This window comes from Lissotriton helveticus, chromosome 4_1 (genome assembly GCF_964261635.1).
Source record: "Lissotriton helveticus chromosome 4_1, aLisHel1.1, whole genome shotgun sequence".
Lineage (NCBI taxonomy): Eukaryota > Metazoa > Chordata > Amphibia > Caudata > Salamandridae > Lissotriton > Lissotriton helveticus.
The window spans coordinates 545,041,750-545,068,470 of record NC_136063.1 but is presented as its reverse complement, the minus strand read 5'-3'; the positions used below and the strand labels follow the sequence as shown (position 1 = coordinate 545,068,470).

The window sequence follows — 26,721 nt, the reverse complement described above, 5'->3', positions numbered from 1 at the left end:
AGTTTCGGACACTAAAGAATTTCACAAGGTTCAATAAAGCACACATAGCAGACTCAGCAGCAGCACAGACTATCATCTAATACAGACAGCAGGTGTATCATACTCTGCGGCAGCCAATCTTATACGTGGACAAAACAGGTGCAGCAACAGTGTAAGCTTCCTTCACATAGAGAACAATTATATCAGTCACAATTAATGCAAGCTTCACACACAGATACCAGACAAGCAGGGGCAGTGCAAGCTTCTGATTCTAAGACCTTAGCTAAGAAACCGGGACCTCTATACCAGAACTAGGATGAGCTCAGCCAGAGGCAGAGTTACATGAGTAAAGATAGTCAGAGGAGCCAGGGAAAGTAGTATATTAGCTTAATACTCAATGGCAACTGATTAAATTACTCTTACATGGAGTATCTAGGATTGGTGGCACACACAGTAAGCAACAATGCTTATAACAGGTATGTACGCAAGATAAATACTGCACAAATTGTGGTCTATTCATATGCTATAACTCTATAAACATTTGCACACACACCAGCAGCGTCAGGTTCACTTCAACATTACACACCACATCAGGACCTCACCTGTCACACCCAGATCTTTGCACACACAACTTACAAACTACACAGCTTTCCACCTAAACTAACAGGCCCGCGTATTTTCGCTATGGACAGATAAAGTGCTATGATGCCCGACTAGTGGTACTTGCACACTAGATACATTCTAGACAACAATAGCATAATGTTAGAACTGGGGGTCTCTAGTTGGCAGAGGTAGGTACCACTGTCCAAATAGGGACCCTTGCTTCTAGTCAGGGTAAGAAGGATACACTCTTTAGATAACCCCTTCTCACCCCCTTGGTAGCTTGGCATGAGCAGTTAGGTTTATCAAAGGCAATGTGCAAAGTATTTGTGCCAACACTCACAGTTACACAGTGAAAACACCACAAACTGACTCCACAACAGTTTAGAAAAATAAAGGTATTTAATCTAAACTACACAAGACCAAAACGACAAAAATCCAACATACAGTTCAAGAATATGGTTTCAAATGAGTTCTTAAGGTTGCGTTAAAATAATCCACAGTTGCGTCATGTTTTAGCCAACTGTACCTTTAGATGCGACATAAGTTCCAAGTGAAAGCTGTAGCGTTGAAAAGCAAGCGATGCGTCACTCCTGAGACCCAGTGGAGGCGATGCGACAACCCCGCTGGACGTAGCGGGTATGTTGCGGTGTCTCCAGTCTTTATGGGGAGGGATGCGATCCCTTGCGTGGATTCTGGTGCACAGGTTTCGGTGGAAGTGGCTCGCAAAAGGTACGATGAGATGATCTTCGGGGTAGCAACGATCTTCGACGATACGCAGCTCAGCGACGATCTTCTCCTCTCGCGGCCCCTCGATGTGATGGCTCTGCGACGACTCTCGCTGCGACGTGATGCAGTTCGAAAGCAAGCGGTGCGACGATCTCACCCAGTGACGACAGGCTCTGCGACGATACTCACAGCAATGGTAATCTTCCAGCACCGGACTGGTGCGTCCCACAAGCTAAGGATGCGACGACTGGCAGCGGCAACAGGTGCTGCGACGATCTCGGCCTTCCTAGCGGTGGGAATTTCCTTGCACTGACAGGGATGTGCTCCCCAAGCGAGTGATGCGATAAACTTTGCAGAAAGTTCTTTAAAATCTTGGTTTCCAGCTTCCCAACACAGGTACAACTTCCAGAGGCCCAGGGACTGGGTCAAGCACTCTAGGAAGGACAGAACTCTCTCAGCAGAGTTCAGGGAAGCTCTGAGCCCGGTCCAAACCAGTTCTGGAGCACTCTGTTTACATGACTCCTTCTTTCCTTTCACAGTGCAGAGCAGAAACATCGGACGCCCCACAGGAGGTGGAGCCAGCATTGTGAAGGGAAAGCACAGCCCTGGAGCACACAAAGGTCAGACAAGAGAACCGCCACTTTCTAAAAAGTGCTGTTCTCAAACACAGGATTTAAAAAACAACTTTCCTAAAAGATGAGTTATTAAATTCTGAGTTTCAGGGATACCAGACTTGTATGTCCTATCTTGCTCCTATGGGAAGATATGCAAGTAACCACTGTAGCCAGCATGCCCCATGATAGCCTATAAGCAAGGTAGCCTTACAATAGTGAAAAACAATATGCCAATCATGGATAACCAATTACAGTAACAATTTACACAGAGAGCATATGCACTTTAGCACTGATCAGCAGTGGTAAAGTGCCCAGAGTACTATTGCCAACAACCACGGGTCAGGAAAAATGAGGGAGGAAGAAGCAAAAAGTTTGGGGATAACCCTGCAAAAAGTGTAGTTTCCAACAGATAACATCTGCTGGAGAGTGGACTGCAGAGAGAGCATGATGATGCGAAGGAGGGACTGTGAAAACTAGGTGATAGCAGGTGATCCTAGAACAGCAGTAAAAGGTTAGGGAAGTAGAAAGAGTAGAGAACAGCAGAGAAGGAGGAAAATACTGAAGAAGGACAAAAGAAGCTGAACCATGTAGCAAAGCTTTTTGAATCCCATGGAAATAAACATGGGATGATTACAACAGCAGGTCCTACAGCATGCACAAGAAGGACTCCGGAGGAAGATAAGAATTGGCGACAGAAGGACCCAGCGATGTGTTTTGCCACTTCCGTACTGCCGGCTCCCTTTTCTTTAAACACCCCAGCAATACAAACAAAAAAACCTTAAAATTAAACCTTGCACTTCCACATGAATACAATTCACAAATCATTCTTTATACTCTGCTCCTAATGCTCTGCTGAAGCTTTATATTTGGAGTCTCCGACCTTTTCTGCGACAAGAGCTACTTTTATTCTAGTAAAATCACTCCAGCCACTAATATTGGTAATAGCAGATGCAATTAAAGTAGTCGCTTTCCTATTAACATGAGTAATCACCTCAATTCATCAATTATATTTGCCAGCAATAATGTATAAAAAAAAGCATTCACAATGTGGTATGCCTCTACAAGGGTAATACAAGTCAGCCATACCTCTAACACTAGGAATAATTAGTTTCCCCAATGCCCCATGACGTATTATCAGCTTTAAATATATTCTGGAAATTCCACCATTTTTTCCAATCATCAGCTTATGAGTTCTGAAAAATACACACTTTTCAACTTTGGCACACATATATTAAGTCAGCCAGCAAAAGCTTCTGATTTAGGAGACTAGCCTGCACACAAGAGAGCTACTAACAGGTAGCTGGAGAGCTACCAGCAGCTCACGAGCTACTCGCTGGAGAAGCAGTGCAGCAATAATGTGTGATGTTTCTGTATTACAGTTACTGAAATGAAACCAGAAAACCCAAAAAAATGTAATTGGATAACAGGGATTTTCAGTTATTTTTTTATCATAGAGTGGTAGATACACGTAAACATATAGGACTTAAACATTACCAGGCTGATGAAACGTGGGTGAAAGATCTCTGGCAACTGCTCGTGCAATTTCAGACTCCTGGCGGGCAGCCTGTGCAGCTTGGTCCGCAGCATCACCTTTCGCTCTTGCATGAGCAGTCCTACATGGGAAAAAAGCAGAGCCTCAAGTTAATATGAAATTATGTTTAAAGGGAATATTTTTGTTGTATTCAAATAAAAATACTGCAGCTACCCCAGTTAAAACCAGCTTGAAAACAGTACTTTTCAGTTTTTAGGCCTCGCTTACACATCCATACGCTGTGCGACATATTGTTTATAATTCCGTGGGCTTACAACCCACCCACAACATACCACGAGTAGTTTTTGTTGTCACTTTAACTTGCAATCGTTCGATTGCTTAGCTCCCGTAGGCTTACCTTCCTTTCTTGTGTAAACCCCTCCCTAACGCATGAATCAAGTACATGTGATCTTACTAGTTTTTCTTCTTCCTCGCCTTTTTGGACTGCTATATTTTTTAAATGTTGTAAGTGGTTGAGTATTATTCCTGGATGTACAATGTGCTTTCGTACTTTTAACTCCGGCATACAGCTTCTTATTTATATTGCTTTCGCCCTATCTGCCATCTCTATTGCAGCGTTTGTTAGTTACACCCTCACCTGTACTACTCTAAGCTACTCCACCCCTCTGCACTCTACACTACCCCGTCCCACTCTACTCAATGTCACTTTACTCTATACAGCACCACTCCACTCCATTCCATTCCACTCTACACCACTTCACAAAGTGCCACTCTACTCTATGCCACTCTACTCAACTCCACTCCACTCCACTCCACTCCCTGCCACTCCACACAATCCCACTCTACGGCATTCTAAGCCACTCTAATATATGCCACACTTAGCAACTCCACTTTAAGTCGTTCTTTAAAACCACTTGGATGCTAAGGTACCTGATGATCTTCCATGTAATTTCCATTGAAATCAATGGAAACTCCATGACGAGCTGGGCTCGTCATGAGCGTCGAAGGGGTTAACACCCAACTAAATGCCACTATGCTCTATGCTACTCCAGGCCATACAATGCCAATCTACACCACTCCACATTACTTTGCTCTACTCTACGCCACTCTGTGCCACTCCACTCCACACTGCCACTCTACACTACACTACTCCTATCTCACCTATGCCGCTCTACGCTACAACACTCTTCTGTATGCTACTCTACTCTACGCAATGCCACTAACTTTTAGCCATATTTAACAACAGACATTTTGATGTACATCATAGCTAAAAAACACTGGTAAAGTCAATAGCTCTCACACAGGCACAACCTATTAACTTTGCCAATACCTGTTATTGTTAGTGGCCAGAATTTCAGCCAACATTTACACAAACAGTTTGAGTTCTAACATGAATGTCTGGCTGAAAATTAAGCACAAATAACTTAAGCCTTATGCTTTCAGCACTTTTGTCTTCAACATTTTTTTTAAGTGGAGTGAAATGTACTGAATAAATTGTTAAAATGTGACAATACATCTTTACTCATGAAACAAGAATGACTGTAGAGGTAAAAAAAGTTTGAACTGTTAACTACCAGGTTCTATAGGTTACATAACTTAAAGCAACAGAAACAAGGTACAAAGTCTGCTGGACATTGCCCTTCTTAGGGGCATTTGCCCCAAAAATGTTCACTCTTTCCTCCTAGTCTTTGCCAACTCACTCCGCATGACCTTAGAAATTTGGGCACTTTCCCCTTGCACTGCAAAGGAAAGGTGTGCGTACCCGCTTTAGGCAGGGGATGTGTACAAGATGGGTTTGGGTACCGTACCTCTGTTCGGTCCTCAAAAAGGTACACCACAGATACCGGGTGGGTGTGGCACTGGCTAATAGTGGGATGTAGCACTGAGTGTGCCACCCACCAGATAGTCTGTCAACCATGTATCGTGCCTTCCATTGCAGGCCAGAATGGCGCCATTGGGCCCCTGTCTAGCTCGGCATTAATTACACCTCAGCCAACCGTCGTCACGGAGGGGGAGTGGTAGGCTGAAGACTGGGCGGGTACATATGGAGGTAGTGAGGAACCCCCCACGCGGGACTTCCCCTGTCTTGGAGTTTGCCTGGTCCCATGGAATACTTCTGGGGTGTCGCAGATTCTCTTTTGTGGCCTTAGGGCACGACCCCACTGTCAAGACAGTACATTGGCTTGGAAAGGGTTATTTACTTGGAAGGGGCGCACTGCTTAGTAATTAGACGTAATCGATTCAACTGATTCATTGTTGGATGTGAGGTGCAAAAGGGGGCTGAGGGGAAAACCCTATACCCCTGCAAGAAGTATCAACCTGGGTTAATACTGCATAAAGAAAAAACTGGAATACCCCTGCACACTCTCGGTAATTGTAAACAGTCAAAGGGTGTTTACTACTGGTGAGCACTGACAAAGCTTAGCAATTGAACAATAGATAGTAATAAAACTTGTCTTTCGGTGGTAGGTGGTGTCTTTAATGTTCATAACACATGAACCAGCCGACACGGGTTTCGGCGCGTTATGGGACAATCTTCCCGCGACTCCTCAGGGCTATGAAAGCTATGAACAAGAATCGGAAGTCGCTCTATCGGTGATAATTCCAACCCGACAGGGCTCAGGACTTATGGGTGGAGGTAGTCTAGTTGAATGGAAATCTTGCCAGTACGGCTGAAGCGCCAGGATATAGGGTGAATAAAAGTGTAGCCGAATACTCTGTACAATTTACGTCGATAATATGAACCCAAGTCAAGTATTGATGGTGCGGATAAGCACGTAGGAGGTGAGCGATCCCAGGTAAAGGGAATACTCATGGATGTTCTTTGCTCTCTTCGGACATGTGTGTCCCTGGTCAACTATTCCTCTGTGTACCCGGTAGTGGTCCACCACTACCGGGTACACAACTACACTACCTCCACCCATAAGTCCTGAGCCCCGTCGGGTTGGAGTTATCACCGATAGAGCGACTTCCCATTCTTGCTCATAGCTTTCATAGCCTTGAGGAGTCGCAGGAAGATTGTCCCATAATGCAACGAAACACGTGTCGGCTGGTTCATGTGTTATGAACATTAAAGACACCACCTACCACCGAAAGACTTTAAGTTTTATTACTATCTATTGTTCAATTGCTAGGCTTTGTCAGTGCTCACCACTAGTCAACACCACCCTTTGACTGTTTACAATTATCGAGAGTGTGCAGGGGTATTCCAGTTTTTTCTCACTGTGAAGACAGTGTGGAAGTGCATGCGCCTTCCTACATGGAGTAGGCACTGACACAGTGTTCTGAAACAGTGACCGGTCTGCCAATGCAGACCTGGGAGTGCACACTTGCACCCGTGGGGTGTTAACTATGCGCCCAGCCTGCCATTACAGGCCTGGGTGTGCGCACCCACCCTTATGATGTTTCAAATATGTGCCCAGCCTACTGTCACAGGCTTGAGGATGCCTACTGTCACAGGCTTGAGGATACGCCATGGAGCCTATGGCATTTTGGATAGGTGCATGACCTGCCATCGTAGGCCGTTGAGTGCATACCTGCAACTCCAGCATGCTAACACCAGGGTCAGGCTTGCCGTTGCAGGCCTGTATCAGTGCGCTTGCACCCATGGCAGGCCGGGGCAGAGTGGTGTGCGTGTACTCGCACCTAAGGCGCTAGAGCCTGAGTAAGCCCATGAGCCAGGCTTGTCATCGCAGGCCAGAGTGTGAACACTGGCACCGATAGTGGTTAAACTCATGAGCAGCCTGCCACTGCAGGCGTCTGTGTGCGCGCACCTGCACCTTTGGTGCCTGTGATTGTATGTGCAGCCTGCCACTGCAGCAATGAGCTTGCACACGGACACCTATATTAGTAAACCTGTGTCCAGTCTGCTGTTGCAGACTCAGCGGGTGCACTTGCACCCCTGGAATGAGAACTAGGTTTACGATCTGCCATTGCAGGTCTGTGTCTGCACTAACGCACATGCGCCCTGATACTGAGGAATACATGTGTGTATTTTCACTACCTATGAGGCTTGCTCTTTCCATCGCATAACATGGGGAAGAGATTGAACTTACTCTGGGCTGCAACATTGGATTGCAGTGGAGCAGCTTCATGATGTTTCTATCAGTGGATTCGCCATGCCATACCCTTTTCAGGGGTATAGGAGGTTTTGCCATAACTCGCATGGAAATGCTGCTTATAGAATATGGACTTTTTGATGCTCTAAGAGCATGGTGTGCCATGGTGCCTGGTTTCGGTGGACACCAGGGGTCGAGGGAGCACGTATGTTCATTCCCTAGCGACAGCCATAAACCATTGGCATACCACTAGAACGACAGACCTCTGCCATTTTAAGGCCGAATGGGATAGTTGGAAAAAGAGGTTTTGACACTTGACCTCTGGGGGCCGAATCATGGCCCCACTAAAGATTAAGATCTAGATTTTTTCATGGCCCATGGCAGACAGGACTACAATTGAGGGGAGACAGCTGTGGTGCAGAGGGAAACCCCTTAAACCACTCCTAACTTCAAAGACACACAATAGTATAACTACATGTGCCATCCTTCAGCGAAGGGTGAGGTAGCCTTAAGAAACCCAGACTACGTGGTGCACATTGTCAGAGGACTCGTTGTGCACATGGCAGATTACAGCCATTGAAGGGGCCATAGGGGCTGGCCTGGGCCGACGACCTGCAAGAGTGTGCACCCTGAAGTGTGCTCTTCAAGGCCCAGTTGGCGGGCCCTTCTGTTCTCCCATAGATCTCAGGAACATCAAAGATCTACCTGAGACATCAGGCGAACAATGCCCTCTCAAGTACCCCCATCGGCTACTGAATCGCAACGGGCAGTGAGGTGTGAGCATTTAATTAAGAAATGTGTCTGGAGACCGGACTGTCTAGTGCGCAGCCCCAGTAATCTTGCCCGTATCTAAGGCGTGTGGTTCCTGTACCGCAGGGGCTCTGACACTCATATGTGTCTTTTTGGTGGTGAGCGGATTCACTAGTTGCAGTACCCCACGTGGCTGAATGGGTGGGTAAATTCGCAACTCTTCTTGTTTGAGACCTGAAATGTCTGGTGCGACCCAAACCAATGCGCACCAAATGCTGTGCCAGGATTGCCTTGGCACAACTCTGATCAACGTGTACCTGTTAGGGTGCCTACTCCTATTGAGAGGCTCCCCTGTGTTACTACCCATTCATCGGTAGTTCACCTTTGACCCTCATCACGGTGGACCAACTGTCCTCTCCACACATGACCTCTCCCAAAAACATTTTGGCGCCAAGTAGTAGCGAGAGAGATTGACTGGGTTGAAGGAACAATTTCTAAACGGTCAGAATCAGGACTACGTGACTCCATTGTGTTCGGAGACCTGTGGGTGAAATTACGGAGTAGCTGCTGAACTCCACTTGTTAAGTCTACCTCCTAATTAAAACTTGCTACATATCCCCACTTGCTTCCTGAGGACCCAGACTAAGTGTGACTTTGGCCGCGTACAGCCTCGGGCGGAGGGGCTAGTTACCTTCCACCCGGGGGTATAGAACATTCGGGAGGTGGCCTAAAGGGTGGAGGGAGGCTGGGGCCATAGATTCTGCAGGGTGTTATCCATTGATCTGCTGGGTACCAGTAGCCCCACATTAGGGGACCTACTGCATATGTGTGTGAGTGTTCGGTTCAGACTGGGTTAATACCTGCGCACCATGAATCGGTGCAGAGTGGGAGTGATAGTCGGCAGACCGCCTGTGATTCACGACTCGGAAAGGCAGTGCCGCTTTATACGTTGATTTCATGCCACAAGAACCAATACATTTGACACTGGGTTTACCCATGTGAGTCCGGCCCACGGTGCTGCTAAAAAGTGTTCTATTTTTTGTATGTATTTTTTTTATATATAATTGTGAGCCGGGGTGTACCTATAACTGTGTGGGATTGTATTATCAGAAATGCTAGGGTGGGCTTGGGGTAGACAGCATGTTGCACCCACAAGGGTGCTCTCTCTCTGGGGAGGGGAAAGGGGGGTTAGATTAGAAATTGTCCACAGTGCGTATACTATTGATATCATAACAATACGAGTGGGCCTAGTAATCCTAGCAATTTTTCCAAATGTGTTTTATGCCCAAAAGCACCTGATGTTTATGCCATAATGATTGAATATTTGTGTTGAATATGTGTGTTGATTACAAGCGTTATTTACATACATCCTGTGTGAAGTCTCTTTTCTAAATTTCTTGCAAGTGACTGCTGTGCCTTTGCTTTGCACATTGCCTCTGAGATAAACTTGACTGCTCAGTGCCAAGCCACCCAAGGGTGAGCATAGGTTATACAGCGAGTGGTATCACCCACCCTTGATGGGAGCGGTATGTCCTGCTTCACTTGGGGGCATCCCTTAAGCCAACTAGAAAGTGCTGCTTCCAACAGCATCCTAAATATGTAGGACTTTTTTTTAAAAGTGGGAATAAATAAAATGTGTTTAAATACTTCAAATGTATGTTAAAAGTCCCGAACCTTTAGAGTATGACAAGAAAACTGTAACAAGTTATAGATATTTATTTTTTAAATTTAAACTATAATTTTTTTTTATGCTCTTCACATCCCCCCATTCCATATCTTATAGGAGTAATCCGCACCCCCGCTCTACCAGTGGGAAGGGCTAAAGACTGGATGGGAGTCCATTCTCTGTGTCTCGTGTTCCACTTCCATGGTGTGTCTCAATCCCCTCACCACCTGTTCACACCGCGTAAATACTGAAAAAAGGAGGGCTAGCCTGACAACCTGCCTGCTAGACTTGAGCAAGCACAACTATATGTGATATACAATAGTTTCAACAATATATACAAAAACATTTAAATGAAGTTCATGCAGAGGAACTCTTAAGTTTTTCAATGTTCTCTTTATAGGACAATAAATATCCATAACAATTAATATTTACTTCATTTGTTTGACATAATGAAACATAAAAGAATACATTCTTGAAGAATCTTTAGACATTCTAACAAAGACGATCTAAGCCCAATGCATTTTGGGAATGGAGTGTCCCTTCTTCAGGGGCATCACTGTAAGAAACACAAGGGATCGTTCTGACCACTCAGACGGCGCCAAACATTTTGACCGAAAGTTACTGAGGCTCATTACCCCCATCAGTAACATACAACCTACAGGTTTTTTTAACCTGGCAAGGGAACCTATATATTAAATCTAATTCATCCTGTATCCCTTAGCTAGTTAGATCATTCGCTCACTTACTCACCCTTCTTCCAGAACACTTTATCTCACACCCTCAATCATACGGCAGTACCAATAAAAGATCTCCGCCAAAGCAACCCTTCGGGGGGGACCTGTAGGGCATTGCAGCACCGGTTGTTGCGAGAGAATAACATTGTAGGAGCTGCAGTTTCAAAGGAGTACATCAGCGGTTTGTGGAGTGACTTCTGGCAGCACTACGTCCAATTTGGAAGGCCAGGTGGTAGATAAGCTGTCTTCACAGGAGGACCCCACCTATTTCCGGTCGACGTCCAAGTGGGATGTGTGCTCCCGGAAACTTGTGGCCATATGCAGTGCATGACGCTGTTCCTGGATCATCTGCTCCAGGTCAGGAATGGATTTAACACTTGGAGGTCACTCTCGTGCCTCTGCCTATAAAGGTCCTTGCGTGGGAGACCCGTGTCAATTCTCCGGTCTGAGAAAGGTGCTGCGATGCAGGGCCTTTTGCATCAATTCAGTCGCATGCTTCCTTGGGAGTAGGTAAAAAAATGAGACTTCCAGTCTACCAGGACCCTAAGCTTCGCAGGGAATAGGAGGGAATATTTCACATCCGACTCAAGCAGGTGGCATTTACCAGAGAGGAATGAGCCTCTTTGGCACTGCAGAGTGTAGTCCGGAAAGAACATGACATGGAGATTGTCTACAATAAGAACGGTCATCTACTAATAATAATAATCCACATTTGTAAAGCGCACAATCACCCGTAAGGGTCTCTAGGCGCTGGGGGCCGTCGGGAAGATTAAGCAAGCTATTGCCCAGAGTCACATGGTGCTGGGCTAACCTGCCGCCGGAGCCGGGGATCGAACCCTGATCCCCAGATTCCAGCGTCAGTCGCCCTGGCCGCGGCGCCACACCTCTCCTCCAAAGATGATGTCATGATCCGGATAGTGCAGTACATTGAAGATCAGTGGTCTTGGTTTGACTCCCATTGGTAGGTTGCGATAGGGTACATGATAAGTTTTCTCTATGGAAAAGTACTGTGAGAGGGCACACAGAGTGATAAATCCACTGATCCATTGTTCGATGTAGCAAATGGGTCTTGACCCTCTGCATTTCTGGGAGGCCCACAACTCATGTTGTTGTGTTAGGAGCAGCATTCTGCGTCGTCTGCTCTCTCCTTGCGGAGATTCATTATGTTTGGGAGCTGATTGAGGTGGGCTTCTGTAGCTTGTGCCTGGGTTGCAAAGTAGCCAGTGACTGTTCCGTCACATGCATCCACTTTGCCAAGTTTCGGTGATCAGCACGAAAAAGAGTGAAACCTGCTGCAACTGGATTATTCGTGTTTTCAAGTGAGACTCTGTAGTTTTCAAAAGCCGCCAACACTATAACTAACTTATACACGGGCAGTGTGGCTCCGCTGGGGTGAGTAGGTGGGTCTGTGGCATCGGACATGGTGCAGAAAATAACAGATTAGCCTGAGGGTACACCCGCATCGCTGGACCGCAGGTGACCCATGTGCCGGCCGGTCACCTCAGTGCCCCTTGGGTGTCCAGGAGTGATGAGGGTGAGCCTGCTTGCTTATGTCAAATGCAGTAGCGATACACAGCAGCAAAAGCAGCCTACCCACAGAGCCCAGATGTGGATCCGTGTGCAGGGTGTTGGTGACTAAATGTTGCGTGGCGGTAGAGTGAGAAGGCAGAAGTGTTGATGTTGCATGACAGTAAGGCAACTTCAGGTGACCAAGAGGAATATAACAGTGTCTTGGGCCCGCTTGCGCGACAGAGATAGTGTAGCACATGTAATGTAGCCCCAGTCAAGTGGATAAAAACGGAGGTTGATACGCCACTACAAAAACATCTTTGTCAGCATATACCTCAACTGGAAAACAGGTGGACGAGAGGATAAGATTAGTGTGGGGAATAGTGCATTTGTCTCAATCCACTGTGTAAGGCAGTGGTGTAAGTGTGGTCCGGACAGTACATCAAGCCTGAAAGTAGGGCGGGCTGGAATTGCGCCAGTGATCGCAGGGACACAACAGGAGCACGCACTGGGCATGCCGAGATAGGGCGATCTCACCCCCACTAGCTGTCCTTGAAATTGATTGGAGCAGGTCGTGTTAAAACTGTGCAGCAACGGATTCCCGAGAGTTTGATGCAGGGGGTGTGAGAGTGTACTTTCACTGGCTGTGGCACAAACAGTGTAGACGGAGAAGCAATGTGCCAAACGCACCTCCAAGCTTTAGTATCCAGTCAGACAGGGAGGCCCGGGTACCGTAGACTATCAGTGGCTGAACAGTGGGGTACTAGTGGCAGGCAGACAAGCAGCATGCACGGCTGGTAGGCTTTAGCAGGATCTTCAGAGGTTGCCAAGGTGGTGCATTAGCACCAGAAGGGAGCAGTCTCCGAGAATGCAGAAGCACAGGAGGGGGGAAGGATGATGCGGAAGCCAACATGAGTTCCAGGCGGCAACTCCCCGCGGCCTCAGTGACAGCCGCAAGAAAGTACAGGGCCGCAAGCTGCAGCCCGAATGGCAGGACCAAAGTCTCCAGCATTGACCAAGTACTCCAGGCATGTAATGAGAGTCGTAAGACGCACACATTGTATAAGAAGTTGACTATCCATCTGATGAAGTTGGCAACATACAATGCAAATGTAGTCTACTGTCAGACAGTCACAATGAAGACCAATGTCCTTCATGAATTTGAGTTATCTCTTATTAAAAGTCTTACTGCAGTAAAAATAGTAGCCTCTATTTCATTAGCTGTTGTATCAGCACTCTGCCACCACATTCCTGCCTCAGAGGAAATAAGATAGCCATATTGTTTGAACTCTGCAAGGAAAGAGGGTGGGAAGTCTGCACAACTGTCATCAGAGGCCATCTCAGCTTGGCATATGTTTTCCAACTTGCTTCACTTTGTACCACACAAAATTTAGGTTCTGGGAAAGTGACTGAAATGGAGCAGCAAATATAACAACATGTGACATTAAATGGCCTTTTTTGACACGCTATGCAGCCTTTCAAATTGTTTAATCTAATTTGGAAAATGTATTAGTTCTCAAGAAAAGATGTACCATATATTTTATGTGGAAGAAAAGGTAGTTGTATCCATTCAAGTGATACCTCCCTGAACTCCTTTGGGTGTCTAGTGTTAGAAAATGTCTTGGGTTGGTAAATTTGTCTGGCCGCAGCTGAGTGTGGCCTAAATTCCACTGCTACCCACATTGACAAAATGGGTAATTTTTCATGCCAAAAATGTTGTCTCCAAGTTACGTTATAGTCTTTGTCACTGCAAGTAGATTGAAACCACAAAAAATGGGTAAATGGAGTACCGCTTTACAAAAAGTGTGGAAAAAAATATATTTTTTAACAACTCTGTTTGTTCCTGATAGCTGGGAAGTTAGTCATCTTTGACCTACAAACCTTTTATTAATGCCATTTTTAGAGAAAAAAAATCTTGCACTGCACTTTTTCCCCCACTTAAAAAAATATGTAGAACCATATTTTGTTTTTGTCTTAGTTCCCACTAGGGAAATCTACAAAGCTTGTGTACTGTTAAAATCCCAAGGATGTTGAAAAAGGATGCAAATTTGACATGGGTAACTTGGGGGGGGGGGGGGGGGGGGGGGGAGTTGTGAACCTTAAGCAGTAAACATCAACAAACATAAAAAAGGAGCTTAGCACTGGGGGTGGAAAAGCCTCAGCGGCTTAGGGGTTATGTTGATGCTGTGTCTCATTCTTCCCATGCTATTTACCTTGTTTGTTTTGGTAGTTGATTGCGTAGAGCGTTCTAATGCAGGGTCGCGAGGAGCCACAGGGTAAAATAAACAAATAAAATTAAGATATATTTAAGTCATAAGCAGAAATTACGGCTAATATGAAAGGTTAAAAAACAGCAAACTTCAGCACAACATATCATTGTCTCGATAGTTTGTAACTGTGAAGAATTTAAATTTTTTGGTTGTACAGTTAGCTTCCAATTAGTACCACAACACGTTCAGTCGTTTTTGCAGCTCCACACTTTGACGCCAACACCATGGGCCTCCTGTTCATGTCTTAACAGAGTCTTTCATTAACTGTTAAGAAACAATATTTTGGACACAGACCTTTAAAATTCAGTAATCTCGTAGTTTTTATCATCATCCAACCTGTTTAGCTGTTCAACACAGCATACAAATATTCAGTTGTTTTGAAAACACTGTTTGTAGGCTATATATTTAGTCCAAAATATTTCCCCTGAATTCATTTGTAGCAGTAAAAGAATAGAAAAAGAGGACTAGATTATTTTGCAAAAATAAAGAAACGGGTATGTATCAGGGCAATCTCTTCTCTGCTCAACACCGGCTAGCACACTCCTCCCTTTTACATTCGCACCTAAACTAACTCCCCACTGAGTGCTACGAGAACTCCACTAAGAATTCTATTTTCCATTCGCTTCCCAAATATCTCAAATGTTTACATAGGTTACATACATTCATAGCCTTCAATAATCCCAAACAGCACCGCACTGCAAGTGATCGAGTTACAGGTGTAAAATGGCAGCCCACTTGTAAATGTGTACCCTTTTCCATTGGTTACTTTGCCATCTTTTTCGGGATGTCCATTCTTATTACTGCACTTGACCACAGTTTGGACAATACGAAAAGATTGTTTATAGCACGTTAAAGTTTTGTCCTCTCGGGAAAAACATATTCCTGACACGGGTTAGTTAGGGTCGAAATACATTTACGGAGAGATTAGGGGCACTGGTGGAGGGCGGTAGTGAGGGAATCAGTGTAGAATAAAGTCATGGGGGTGGGATGGATGCAAAAAAAAAAAATTGTCACACTGAGCGCCAGCAAGGTTAAAGCCGACCCCGTCTACAACCTTTTAGGAATCTCTTTCCTAAAAATTGGGTGAAATCAAAACGTATAGAATGAATGTGAATGTCAAAGTTTCAACTTCCCCACCCCTAAACCAATAATTGGGGAAAATCTGCCATGCTCAAGGAATTTCTATGGTAAAAAGCTTTATCTATGGGTGAAATTGGGATCTGTAGAGGTAAGCCTTCGAGAAACATTTTTGCACACCGAAGATGCACTAAAACGTTTATGAATCACATCACAGAATGGATGCTGCAACACTGAGAAGCAGACCTGGAGAAGAAGAATATCATTTTTTTTAAACAGGAGAGCAGTTAAGCACAGGCAATTCGGGGTTCCAGAGGGAGGCAGACAGGGAAGACAGGCTCGTCTTCTATGGTGGAAAAACAGCTTGAATAAAGTGTCACACACAATTCTGCTCCTGTTTACCATTTAACACTAATTTAAAACTTTTAGCTAGTAGCTTTAGCCAACACCATATGTCAATACAGTAAACTATTAATCAATTGAATTTACTGACTATTCGAATTTTCATTTTACCCAACGCACATCGGATTCAAATTGTTCTTTTAGTTTTGAAATATGTAAGAGTGTTTTTGTCACCTATCAAACAATACAACATAATAATGATGTGGCAGCAACATGCAAATTGTACTAAACATGCGGTTCTGAAGAATATCTTCTCGTACTCATGCTGAAAATGAATTATAATAAGACATAATGACACACACCTACATCTAACCTTGACAGATCCATTGCACTCACGTTTTGGGCAAAATATATTATTTATCCAACCTTTCAAAGATGCTTCAAACTGGCACACACGATGTACCCACTGAATACAGTATTCTATAGCAGATGGCTGAGCTTTAATGACTTAGCTCAAGCTCTTGAATATTCTTGGAAGAATATTTTCATGTGTAGTACAGCTAGGAAGCATAGCAACAGGACAGCAACCATGGCAGGAATGTTGAGGAATATGTCAAACTATACATTTGTTCAAATGACTCACTTCCCAGCACTTCCTAACAGATGCCAATAGATTGTTTTTCATCGCTGGAAACACTAGAGTGAAATAAAGCACTCTCCATGATAATATAAGAATGTAAAATCAAACCACAACAAGGCTACTAAAACCAATAAACCAGTGATTGTTGCTTAGCCCTTTCACTTTCAAAGAATTTAGGCACTTCTGCGACAGAGAATTACTTGGAAAAAAACATTTGCGTTACATTGTTTAAACACAAGCTCCATTCTGGTCTCTTTGTGCAATAACAAACTATATTTTGTTCCTTTGAAACATTCAGGGCTATGAGGATATAATGACAAATCTAGAGAGGTTTTCATTTGCTTGATATTTTGTTGCATTTCTCAACTGGAGAAACAAAGTGCAGAACCCTAACCAATAACTTATTGCCCTGTGTAGCGCTAAATTGTCGAAGAATCAGGGTTTGAAGTAGACTGACCATTTGACAACAACCCAGGACTATATGAGAAGTATAAAAACGAAGTACTTTATAATCATGTAATACCATAGGAATCCGTTGGTGCAAGATAGACCTCTAGCCCTGACTGCCTGGTAGAAAACACTGGATGTAACATGGCGGATTGTTTTAGCATCGTGCTTTTCAATACATGGCAATTCCTTTCATTTTCCCTTGTGTATCCCAATCTGTGTACCTCTAGTTCTCCTGAGCATGGGGGTGCCAGACATGTCGGCGTTGTCTTTGGGTTGGGGTGCCCAGCGACAAGAAACCAGGTGCAGTACACCAGGGAAAATAGGAAAGCAGCTGAAAGTGAAATTATATTTTAGGGAACCTCTCTTTGGGTCCCAGGTATCAAAGCTGCATGTTAGCAAGCACATATTTTTACCGTCTACTCATTATAAGGTTTCTATCACTGAGTTCCAGACCTTCCTCACCCTGACTGACTGGGAGAATACACTGAACATCACATTGTGTGCAAAGGTTTCCTAAACATGATAATTATCTTCAGTTTCCCTCACGTAGGAACATATACTTGAAGGCTTGACCCCCAACTTTGTTCAACTGGAAAACTCAGCTCAGGATTACCAAACACGCATGAGCTCTGCATTGATTTGTGATGCTCACAGGCAACAAACTGGGAGCAGTGTATTTCAGAAATGTAGAAACCAACTGAAATCTAACTATCTTTTGGACGCAAGTATGACCATTGGGCTGCACTGAAATAGACCACAACCATATATTTTCAAAATCTGCATGTCCTGAGGTTTTATCACTGGGTGTCAGTCAGATTTCCCTCATTCTGCCTGGCTGGGACTATGCATTGAACATGATGTTAGTCAGAATTTAAGCTATTTTTCTTCCAAAAATATGATAATTCCCTTCAGTTCTCTTTACACTCAACGAGATCCATTCTAAGTCTTGACCCACATCAGTGTTCCCCTGGGGCTACGGAGTCTGGGGTACTCGACAAGTATGAGATGTTGTCTTTTGAAATAATTCTTTATTAGATTTTACAAAGGCATCAAAACATACAGGTCATGCACCACTGGCAGCGGGCTGAATGACCGAACCACACATGCCTTTACCATGCCATCATTACAACGAATGCAAATTTACCATGCATATGCCTTTACAATGAAGTAAAGGCATGCACATGGAAAAAATTCAAGACGTATGTAGGATTGTAATATATATCACAATTTTCCGTTCTTTCACAGGTTTGACCTTATTGACGGACACAGACACAAAAATTCAGTGAATTTCAAAGGTTTTTTAAATGCTAATTCCCAACTATATAAGGCCTGAAACCTATGGTTTTTTCAGTGAATTTGCAAGGTTTTTCAAATGCCAATTCCTAACTATATAAGGCCTGAAACCTATGGTTTTTTCAGTGAATTTGCAAGGTTTTTTTAAATGCTAATTCCTAACTATATAAGGCCTGAAACCTATGTTTTTTCAGTGAATTTCAAAGGTTTTTTAAATGCTAATTCCTAACTATATAAGGCCTGAAACCTATGTTTTTTTCAGTGAATTTGCAAGGTTTTTTAAATGCTAATTACTAACTATATAAGGCCTGAAACCTATAGTTTTTTCAGTGAATTTCAAAGGTTTTTTAAATGCTAATTCCTAACTATATAAGGCCTGAAACCTATGGTTTTTTCAGTGAATTTCAAAGTTTTTTTTAATGCTAATTCTATTAGCGGATAACGTTTAAATATATTAATATCCTAGTGGGACCACCTCTGAGCAGCCCTAAGGGGTCAGGGTGTTTCTACCCTGCCCCCTTTTTGTGTTCTACACGTTTGTTTTTCTGCTTTCTTGTGCCTCAGTCTACTAAGACCCAAGATGGATGCCAACACTTCCTGGTTAGAAGTGTTGACAGCCAATGACCATGCAGCTTTCTCGGGAAGGCATGCTGATTGGCTGCCACTGTCTGTCAACACTCAAAACCACGAAGTGTTGGCAGCCATCTTGTGCCTTGTTAGAACCAAGGCACAAGAAAGCAGTGAAACAAAGGTGTGAAACTCGCAAAGGGGCCAGAGTAGAAGCACCCTGACCCCCTAGGCCTGCTCAGGGGGTCCCACAAGGACCCCCAAGGCAAAAAAAAAAAAAAAAAAAAAAGTCGCAGGGTACCTCCAATTTATATAAAAATGCTACATTTTTAAAAAACTCTGTCTTTCTTTTTTTTCCAGGGTACGCGTACCGGTACGTGTACCGATACGTGTACCAGGGCGCGCACCCCCTCAAAAAAATAAAAAAAATAATGAGTGCGAGTGTGTGTGGTGTGTGTGTGTGGGGGGGTGTGTGTGGGGGGGTGGGTGTGGGGTGTGTGTGTGTGGGGGTATGTGTGTAGGGTGTGTGTGTGTAGGATATGTGGGTGTGTGTGTGTGGGGTGTGTGTGTGGGTGTGTGTGTGTGGGGGTGGGGGTGGGTGTGGGTGTGGGTGTGTGTGAGGAATGTGTGTGTGTGTGTGTGTGTGTGAGGTGTGTGTGGGGTGTGTGTGTGTGTGGGGGGGTGTCAGAGGTGTGTGTGTGGGGGGGTTAGGTGTGTGTGGGGGATGTATGGGTTGTGTCTGTGAGGTGTGTGTGTGGGGGAGAGTGAGGTGTGTGTGGGTGGGGGTGTGTGGGTGTAGGTGGGGGTGTGGGTGTGTAAGGTGTGTGGGTGTGTGGGGTGTTTGGGTGTGGGTGGAGGTGTGGGTGTGTGAGGTATGTGTGTGGTGTGTGTGTGGGGGGTGTGGGTGTGGTGTGTGTGGGGGGTGTGGTGTGTGTGTGTGTGTGTGGGGTTATGTGTGTGGGGTGTGTGTGTGTATGAGTAATGAGTAAAATGTTCAGCTAACTATAACTGGTGTCAAACCTATGGTTTTTTCAGTGAATTTCATAGGTTTTTTAAATGCTAATTCCTAACTATAACTGGTGTGAAACCTATGGTTTTTTCAGTGAATTTCATAGGTTTTTTAAATGCTAATTCCTAACTATAACTGGTGTGTAACCTATGGTTGTTTCAGTGTATATATATATATATATATATATATATATATATATATATATATATATATATAAAATTTCTATGGCAAAATGAAACCCCTCATTTTGTTCCTTTTCAAATTAAATGTATCAAGTGTTACCACTTTATTCCAATCAAGATGACTTCAGGTGTGCCATACTTTTGTCATAAGTAAGACTGTTAGCACTCTAGTTGTTCTTTAGAACACTCTGGGACATTCTGTCATTGGGTATAGTTGGGCTACATCTGGCTGATATTTGGGCTACATTTGTTTTTTTTGTCTCTGGTGGCCATCTTTGGGCTACATTGGTCTACGTTGGGCTACATTTGGGCTCTAACATATATATAGCCCAATGTAGCCCAATATATATTTTTTCAAAGTAAATTTTCGTAAAAACCACTGGAGCATATATCTTGAGACAAAGCAAAGGCACATCGGGGTACCAGTCCCTACAATTTTGCCAGGTTTGGTGGAAATCCATTCAGCCGTTCGGGCTAAAAGTGAGTCCAACCGCCCTATGGAAATTAACATGGGGAAAACACGTTTTGGGACCCCCCTTTTATCTCGGCCCCCGCTTGACAAATCCTCCTGAAACTTTCAGGGAAGGAGCGGAGCGCAGAGAGGCAAAGTTAAGGACAATTAAAGGCAGATCCCTCAACCGGCGCCAAAGTTATTCTCAATAGAATGTTGCGATTTCCCTATGGAAAACAATCCTAACTATATATACCTACTGGCGAACGCCAGTAGGTAATGTGTATATATATATATATATATATATATATATATATATATATATATATATATATACGTATACACATACATATATACATACATACATACATATACATACATATATATATGTATATATATTACCTACTGGCGGTCGCCAGTAGGTATATATAGTTAGGATTTTTTCTCTATGGGTTTTTTGAAAATTCTATGTCTAATAACTTTGGCGTTTGTGGACGGAATTGGCTGAAATTTTCAGGAAAATGGCACATTTTGTTTCTGAGCAGCCCCTGAAAATTTTGGGGGGGTTCGTCAAGGGGGGGCCGAGAAAAAAGGGGGGTCCCAAAACACGTTTTTCCCATGTTAATTTCCATAGGGCGGTTGGCCTCACTTTTAGCCCGAACGGCTGAATGGATTTGCACGAAACTTGGCAAAATTGTAGGGACTGGTAGCCCGATGTGCCTTTTGTAGGTCTCAATATATGTGCTCCAGTGGATTTTGAGAAATTAACGTTTAAAAAAAGATATATATCTGTAACAGCGGACCGGTTAGCGCTCTGGTTCGCGGACTTTTCGCGCAACGGAGCTTTGTGAAGCGAAGCTGATTGGTTCTCCGGCGTCTGTCAACATTCCAAACAGTCCGTAGCGGCCGCCATCTTGTCTCTCGGTAGGATCGAGAGACAAGAGGAGGTCCAAACAAAGGGGGAAATAACTATAAGGGGGCATAGTAGATCCTCGCTGACCCCCTAGGTTTGATGTGGAGGTTTTAAAAGGGCCCCGCGGGGCAAAAAAAAATAATAAAAATAATAATTGAACGGCTGAATGGATTTGCACGAAACTTGGCAAAATATTAGGGACTGGTAGCCCGATGTGCCTTTGCTAGGTCTCAATATATGTGCTCCAGTGGATTTTGAGAAATTAACGTTCAAAAAAAGATATATATCTGTAACAGCGCTCCGCTTCGCGTAACGGAGGTTTGCGAAGCTGATTGGTCATTCTGTCACTGGGCTATAGTTGGGCTACATCTGGCTGATATTTGGGCTACATTTGTTTTTTTGTGTGTCTGGCGGCCATCTTTGGGCTACATTGGGCTACATTGGGCTTCATTGGGCTACATTCGGCTAATTAGCAAATAGCTCATCGCAAACTAGGAATGGTAAAGAATCGCTATTTATTCCTTAAAGTTCGCTATTTAGGAAATGCAAATAACTTTGATGATACATATGGCGGTTCATCTCTAACAAGATAAGAAGCATAGGGATAGATTTATGATGACTGGCGCATCACCAGGGATGTGTTAGTCATTCTGTGCCGCTGTTCCGTCACCTATGGTGTGCTGCATTTACAATGCGGCGCATCATGGGGCAAAAACAGCACAGATGCGTGATGTATCTGTGCCGTAAAGGTGGCGCATTGCTGGAGTTGTATCGCAAGTGTGATGAAGCTCCAGCAAGGGTCGGGGGTGCCCCTGTCGCAGGGTTTCTGTTCTCACACAGAACTGTGGACAGAGGATTGGAACCTCGGCGAATTAGGGTGTCCCAAAACTCACGTTAGTAATCAAAAACTATTTAGCAAGCTAGGTACAGTGTCACATTGGATATAACAAACTCTCAATGTTTAGACAATCCAGAATATGAACTTATAGTACCTCAGGATACGTGGAACTCATGAACAGTCGGTCGTTATAGATTTCTTAGAAACCAGAACATGGAGTTAAGAAGAACAGATGTGTATTTGAAATGTTTATTTACTAATGCCGTCTTCTCAGGCGTAGTACCTTAGATAATAAAAGTACACATATTATCAGTAGCAAAATTACCAGCATAGTTACTAGTACATAAAAAGTGAATGGTGATAGTATGTTAACATGCTGTAAATGAATAAGAGTTAGCAACACTTATAAGCAGCCGCGGGCCGTGGAGGGAGTTACGGTGAGGCAGGGAGGCAGGGAGGGGGAGAAGCAGGGTGGAGAATACAAGTACACATATTATCAGTAGCAAAATTACCAGCATAGTTACTAGTACATAAAAAGCGAATGGTGACAGTATGTTAACATGCTGTAAATGAATAAGAGTTAGCAACACTTATAAGCAGCCGCGGGCCGTGGAGGGAGTTACGGTGGGGCAGGGAGGCGGGGAGGGGGAGGGGCAAGGTAGAGAGGGCTCCACCCTGCTTCTCCCCCTCCCCGCCTCCCTGCCCCATCGTAACTCCCTCCACGGCCCGCGGCTGCTTATATCTCACCCTCCCTAATACACATATTATATTATTTGCTAAGAAGGTCTCTTTGTGTTGGTTTAGGGCGTGCCCATACTTTAGTGTCTTAGATTTGAAGGAATCACATCAGCATACACCAGCTCTCTCTTCATGTGAACCGCATCAACTGTTGTGTATGTGTGTTCGGCAAAGCAATATAAAACCCGCCTCATGCCCAGAATTGGCAGAAGTTGCACTTATGTTATGAGTATGAAGTCGTGGAGATCAGACCTCATAACAATTCTGTATCGTGTTGTTCTTGAAACTTTAGCACTCGCTGTACAGATATAGTTTAACAAGTAAAGCAGATAGTAGACCAATAACATATTATTCTCATGTAAACCACGATGAACTACTAGGTGGAAAGCTAAAGCAACAACTAAGTGTCGTGTGCAGAAGTTGCAAAAAAGGAAAAATGGCGTTTAAACCGGTAATGAGCCCATGCTAACTTAACACGGTGTAAAGATATCCAGGACCTAGATGACACCTCCTCATGATCCGGAAACGAACTGAATAAGATAATAGAAGTGCCATCTCATGAGAGCAGATTGCAAGTTTATATGTGGACGGTCCGCAAGGTAAAGCATTAAAAACTAGGAAAATTCAATGCTAAAGAAAAATAAAACAGCCAAGTACTTTATCGAGTCTTAAGCCAATAGGCAAGGTAAATAATAAAAACTTGACAAATAAGTCAATGAATTGTCAATGAAATGCTAGTACTCAGCATATCAAACATGAAAAAGGTCTATGACATAACTGTGTATGCAAAATAAGCTGCAACAGCCTCCAATAGGAAGTCACCGTCTTCATCCGAAAACAGTTCAGCCATCCAATTTAAAAGCGGAAAAGAACATACGTGCTCTCCCAGCACCGGATCCTCTATCACCATCAGAGGACAGCTCGGTGGGTTTTCAAGAAAGCTGTGTTCCAAGAAAGACTGTGCTGCCGCCAGTAAATTCCAGGGACCAAGTAGTCCATGCATCAATGCCACAGCCATAATCCTTTCGCCAGGACAAATCAACTCGTGAGTAATGATAGGAGTCATCAGCTGATTAAAGTCGACGTCAGGAGAAACCGGTCCGCAGAGACACAAATCAATGGCCCAATCGAAATCACAGGTCAGGCAGTGAAATACAGGCTGGACACAGGTGAAGTAGGAGAACCGAAAAGATAATCCATATGCCGTGCTTAATATCGCCAACGGCATTGTGCCATAATATTCTAGCATGCGATTGCGGAACAGTGTCAGCAGCTGCAGGGTCGGAGGTTGCATAGGAGGGACATCCATATTTAAAAATGTAAAAAAGCACAAGAGCGTCCGGTGGTAATGCAAGTAAAAATGCCAATCCACGAACCAGAGTGCAGAAAATACAATGAAAGGGAGCAGGGATGACTCCAAAGATTTTCTCAAATGAAGTCACGAGACCACTGGTAACAACTTTAAAAAAGTGTGCCAGGGATTTTGTGGAGGATGCGTTAAAGATAGTCGGAAACATGTTGCTGAAATTGAAAGGCAAACCTGTGTACGGGTGTTCGCTATGTGAAGTACGAAAGTTTCACGGGCCGAACTCAAGGCCACCTCTCTCTGAGACAAAAGAGCTCTTATTCTTGTCATGCCGTTGAAACGTGTCCCAAGGTTGGTATTTGTGGCCAGATTGAAAACTCCCTATGTTCATGTGTGGGAGGAAATAGAACATTTCTGCAGCAAATAACCCGTTCACTTACTGTTACGATAAAAGGAATACTTTTAATTAACTCAGAACAATCTTCATTATTGAGCATCAAATAACTACCATTTTCCAACAACTTGAACGTGGGGATGATAGCAGGAACTGGCGTGCCTTGCAACACGCAAGCCATATTTGGTCGGTGTTTGTTGCATGAATCGTGTAACTGTATGTGCCTACACATTAGTGAATGATCTGGCGTCTCAGTGCATTCCTCTCCATTCAGATAAACTTCTTGATGATCTTTGAAACATCTGTATGTGTATGGAAGCGACCAGACCTCATGAACAAAAGCACTACCTAAAGGTTCATAAAGACCTATTGGTATATATTTCATACAATTTGAAAACTTATATAAAGCAAAAGGCAGCGTTATTAAACCGTGGATAAGGCATGTTGCCAAAAAACCCGCAATCCTCTGCTGATGATGTCACTGAGCATGTCATGAATGATGTAATATGTGACATCATCAGTAGTGGATTATGGGTAATAGTATCTCTAGTTTACTCCCCTATAGCTGTCTTTCTTTTAACATAAGTGTGTGTTTCCTTCCCTTATACTTACTGTTTTTGGTTCGCTTCCAGTTCGCGTACCAGCGAGCGAACTAGGAAGCGAACTAAGAGAAATAGAGGTTGGCACAGTTCCAAATATTGTACCAATTTTTTAATAACGGGGAGGTAGTTCTGAAAAGAACTTTTTTTTTTATTTTTCTGAACATTTTTTTACTGTTTTTGAATTTTTCGGAACAGTTTTATATTTTTTTGGGTTTTTCTTGGAGGGGGCAATGAAAACGATTCATTGTAAAGGGCTCAACAGGAGCAACAAAACAAAAAAAAGAAGTATTTATTATTTTGGGCGTTTCGGACAAACTTGCATATGATAGTCAATAGCTCTGTTGATCAGAGTGATGCTTCTTTCTCCGTAGGAAATGAATCCATCGCAAAATACGCAGGTGTGTTTTACTTCACCAAATCTCATTTGTATATTTGGCACCATCTCCCTGCCCTCTGGTCCCGTTACTTCCGGTACAACAGATCTTCTGGCCATAATAGGGAGATTATCTAGGTCGTTCCGAAACTGTGCAGCACTGTAGTTGTTAGGATGCCACCTAGTCATATGGCGATGCATTGTGTAGTTTCCGAAACTGTATTTTTTGTCGGTCCCTCTGGACAGTCTATCTTGACATATAAGGCAAGTTACGTATCTTGCATTTACTTTTTTCTGACCTTTGGGAATTTAAAAAAATTGCCAAATGAAGTTTTCTTTCCGGTGAGACGTCTTGGGCTGCTCAGGCAAAAACTGCCTCTCTTTGTGCTCGTCCTCCTGTTCCTCTTCTTCTTCTTCTTGTTGAATTACAACTTGAGCAGGTGGTCCACTCTTCCTTGGATGTGGTGGAGGTGGTGGGGAAGCACCAGCTGAAGCTACTAAAGAAGCCATTGCTCAGTGATCACAAAGGGTCTTTCTCTCACAATGATGAAAGTCAGAGTGAGGAAAGAAGGAGGGATTTTCATCATTTGGGAAAAACAAGAGTTCTCAACCAATCAAAAGTGTTCATTTTAGATTATATGACCTAGTCTTACATCATTAGGAAACCAAAAGTGAAATGAACCAATGAAAAGTGTTATTACCAAGTCACATGACTTGCTGTGTTTACGTTAAGCGCTTTGCAGGGCCTCCCGGTTTGCTTCCAGAAACCTGCGCTTTGGCACTCGCTTCGCGTACCAGTTCGCTAACGTAGCACGTCATATGACGTATCACGCGACAACGTGGAACGTCATGCGGACGGGAGGCGTCACGATGTTGTTTTCTAACGCGGCACTTGCGGTAAAGAAACGTTTACCGGCTCGCGGTCTATTTCGCGGCATCAAGGTCAGCTAACGGGAAGCTTCCCGATTCGCGAAGCGGGAACGAAGAAAAAAAAATATTTTAAAAAAAAATTATTCATACACATAAAATATATTTTTGGATTTAAAGAAGAATACATTTTACAGCTACAGATATTAGCTGTTAAAAAACCAATGAAATTCACAGAAAAAACCATAGGTTATAGACCATATATAGTTAGGAATTAG

The 26,721-nt window shown here is 43.8% G+C and overlaps 1 protein-coding gene across 1 annotated transcript in view; it reads right to left on the bottom strand.

Moving 5' to 3' along the window:
* JPH1 (junctophilin 1) overlaps window positions 1-26,721 on the bottom strand; it is a 550,873-nt gene that overhangs the window by 183,289 nt on the left and 340,863 nt on the right. Inside the window, exon 3 of the mRNA XM_078687132.1 lies at window positions 3,417-3,535. Within this exon, the coding sequence (XP_078543258.1) occupies window positions 3,417-3,535 (119 nt within the window). The remainder of the gene's footprint in view (window positions 1-3,416; window positions 3,536-26,721) is intronic.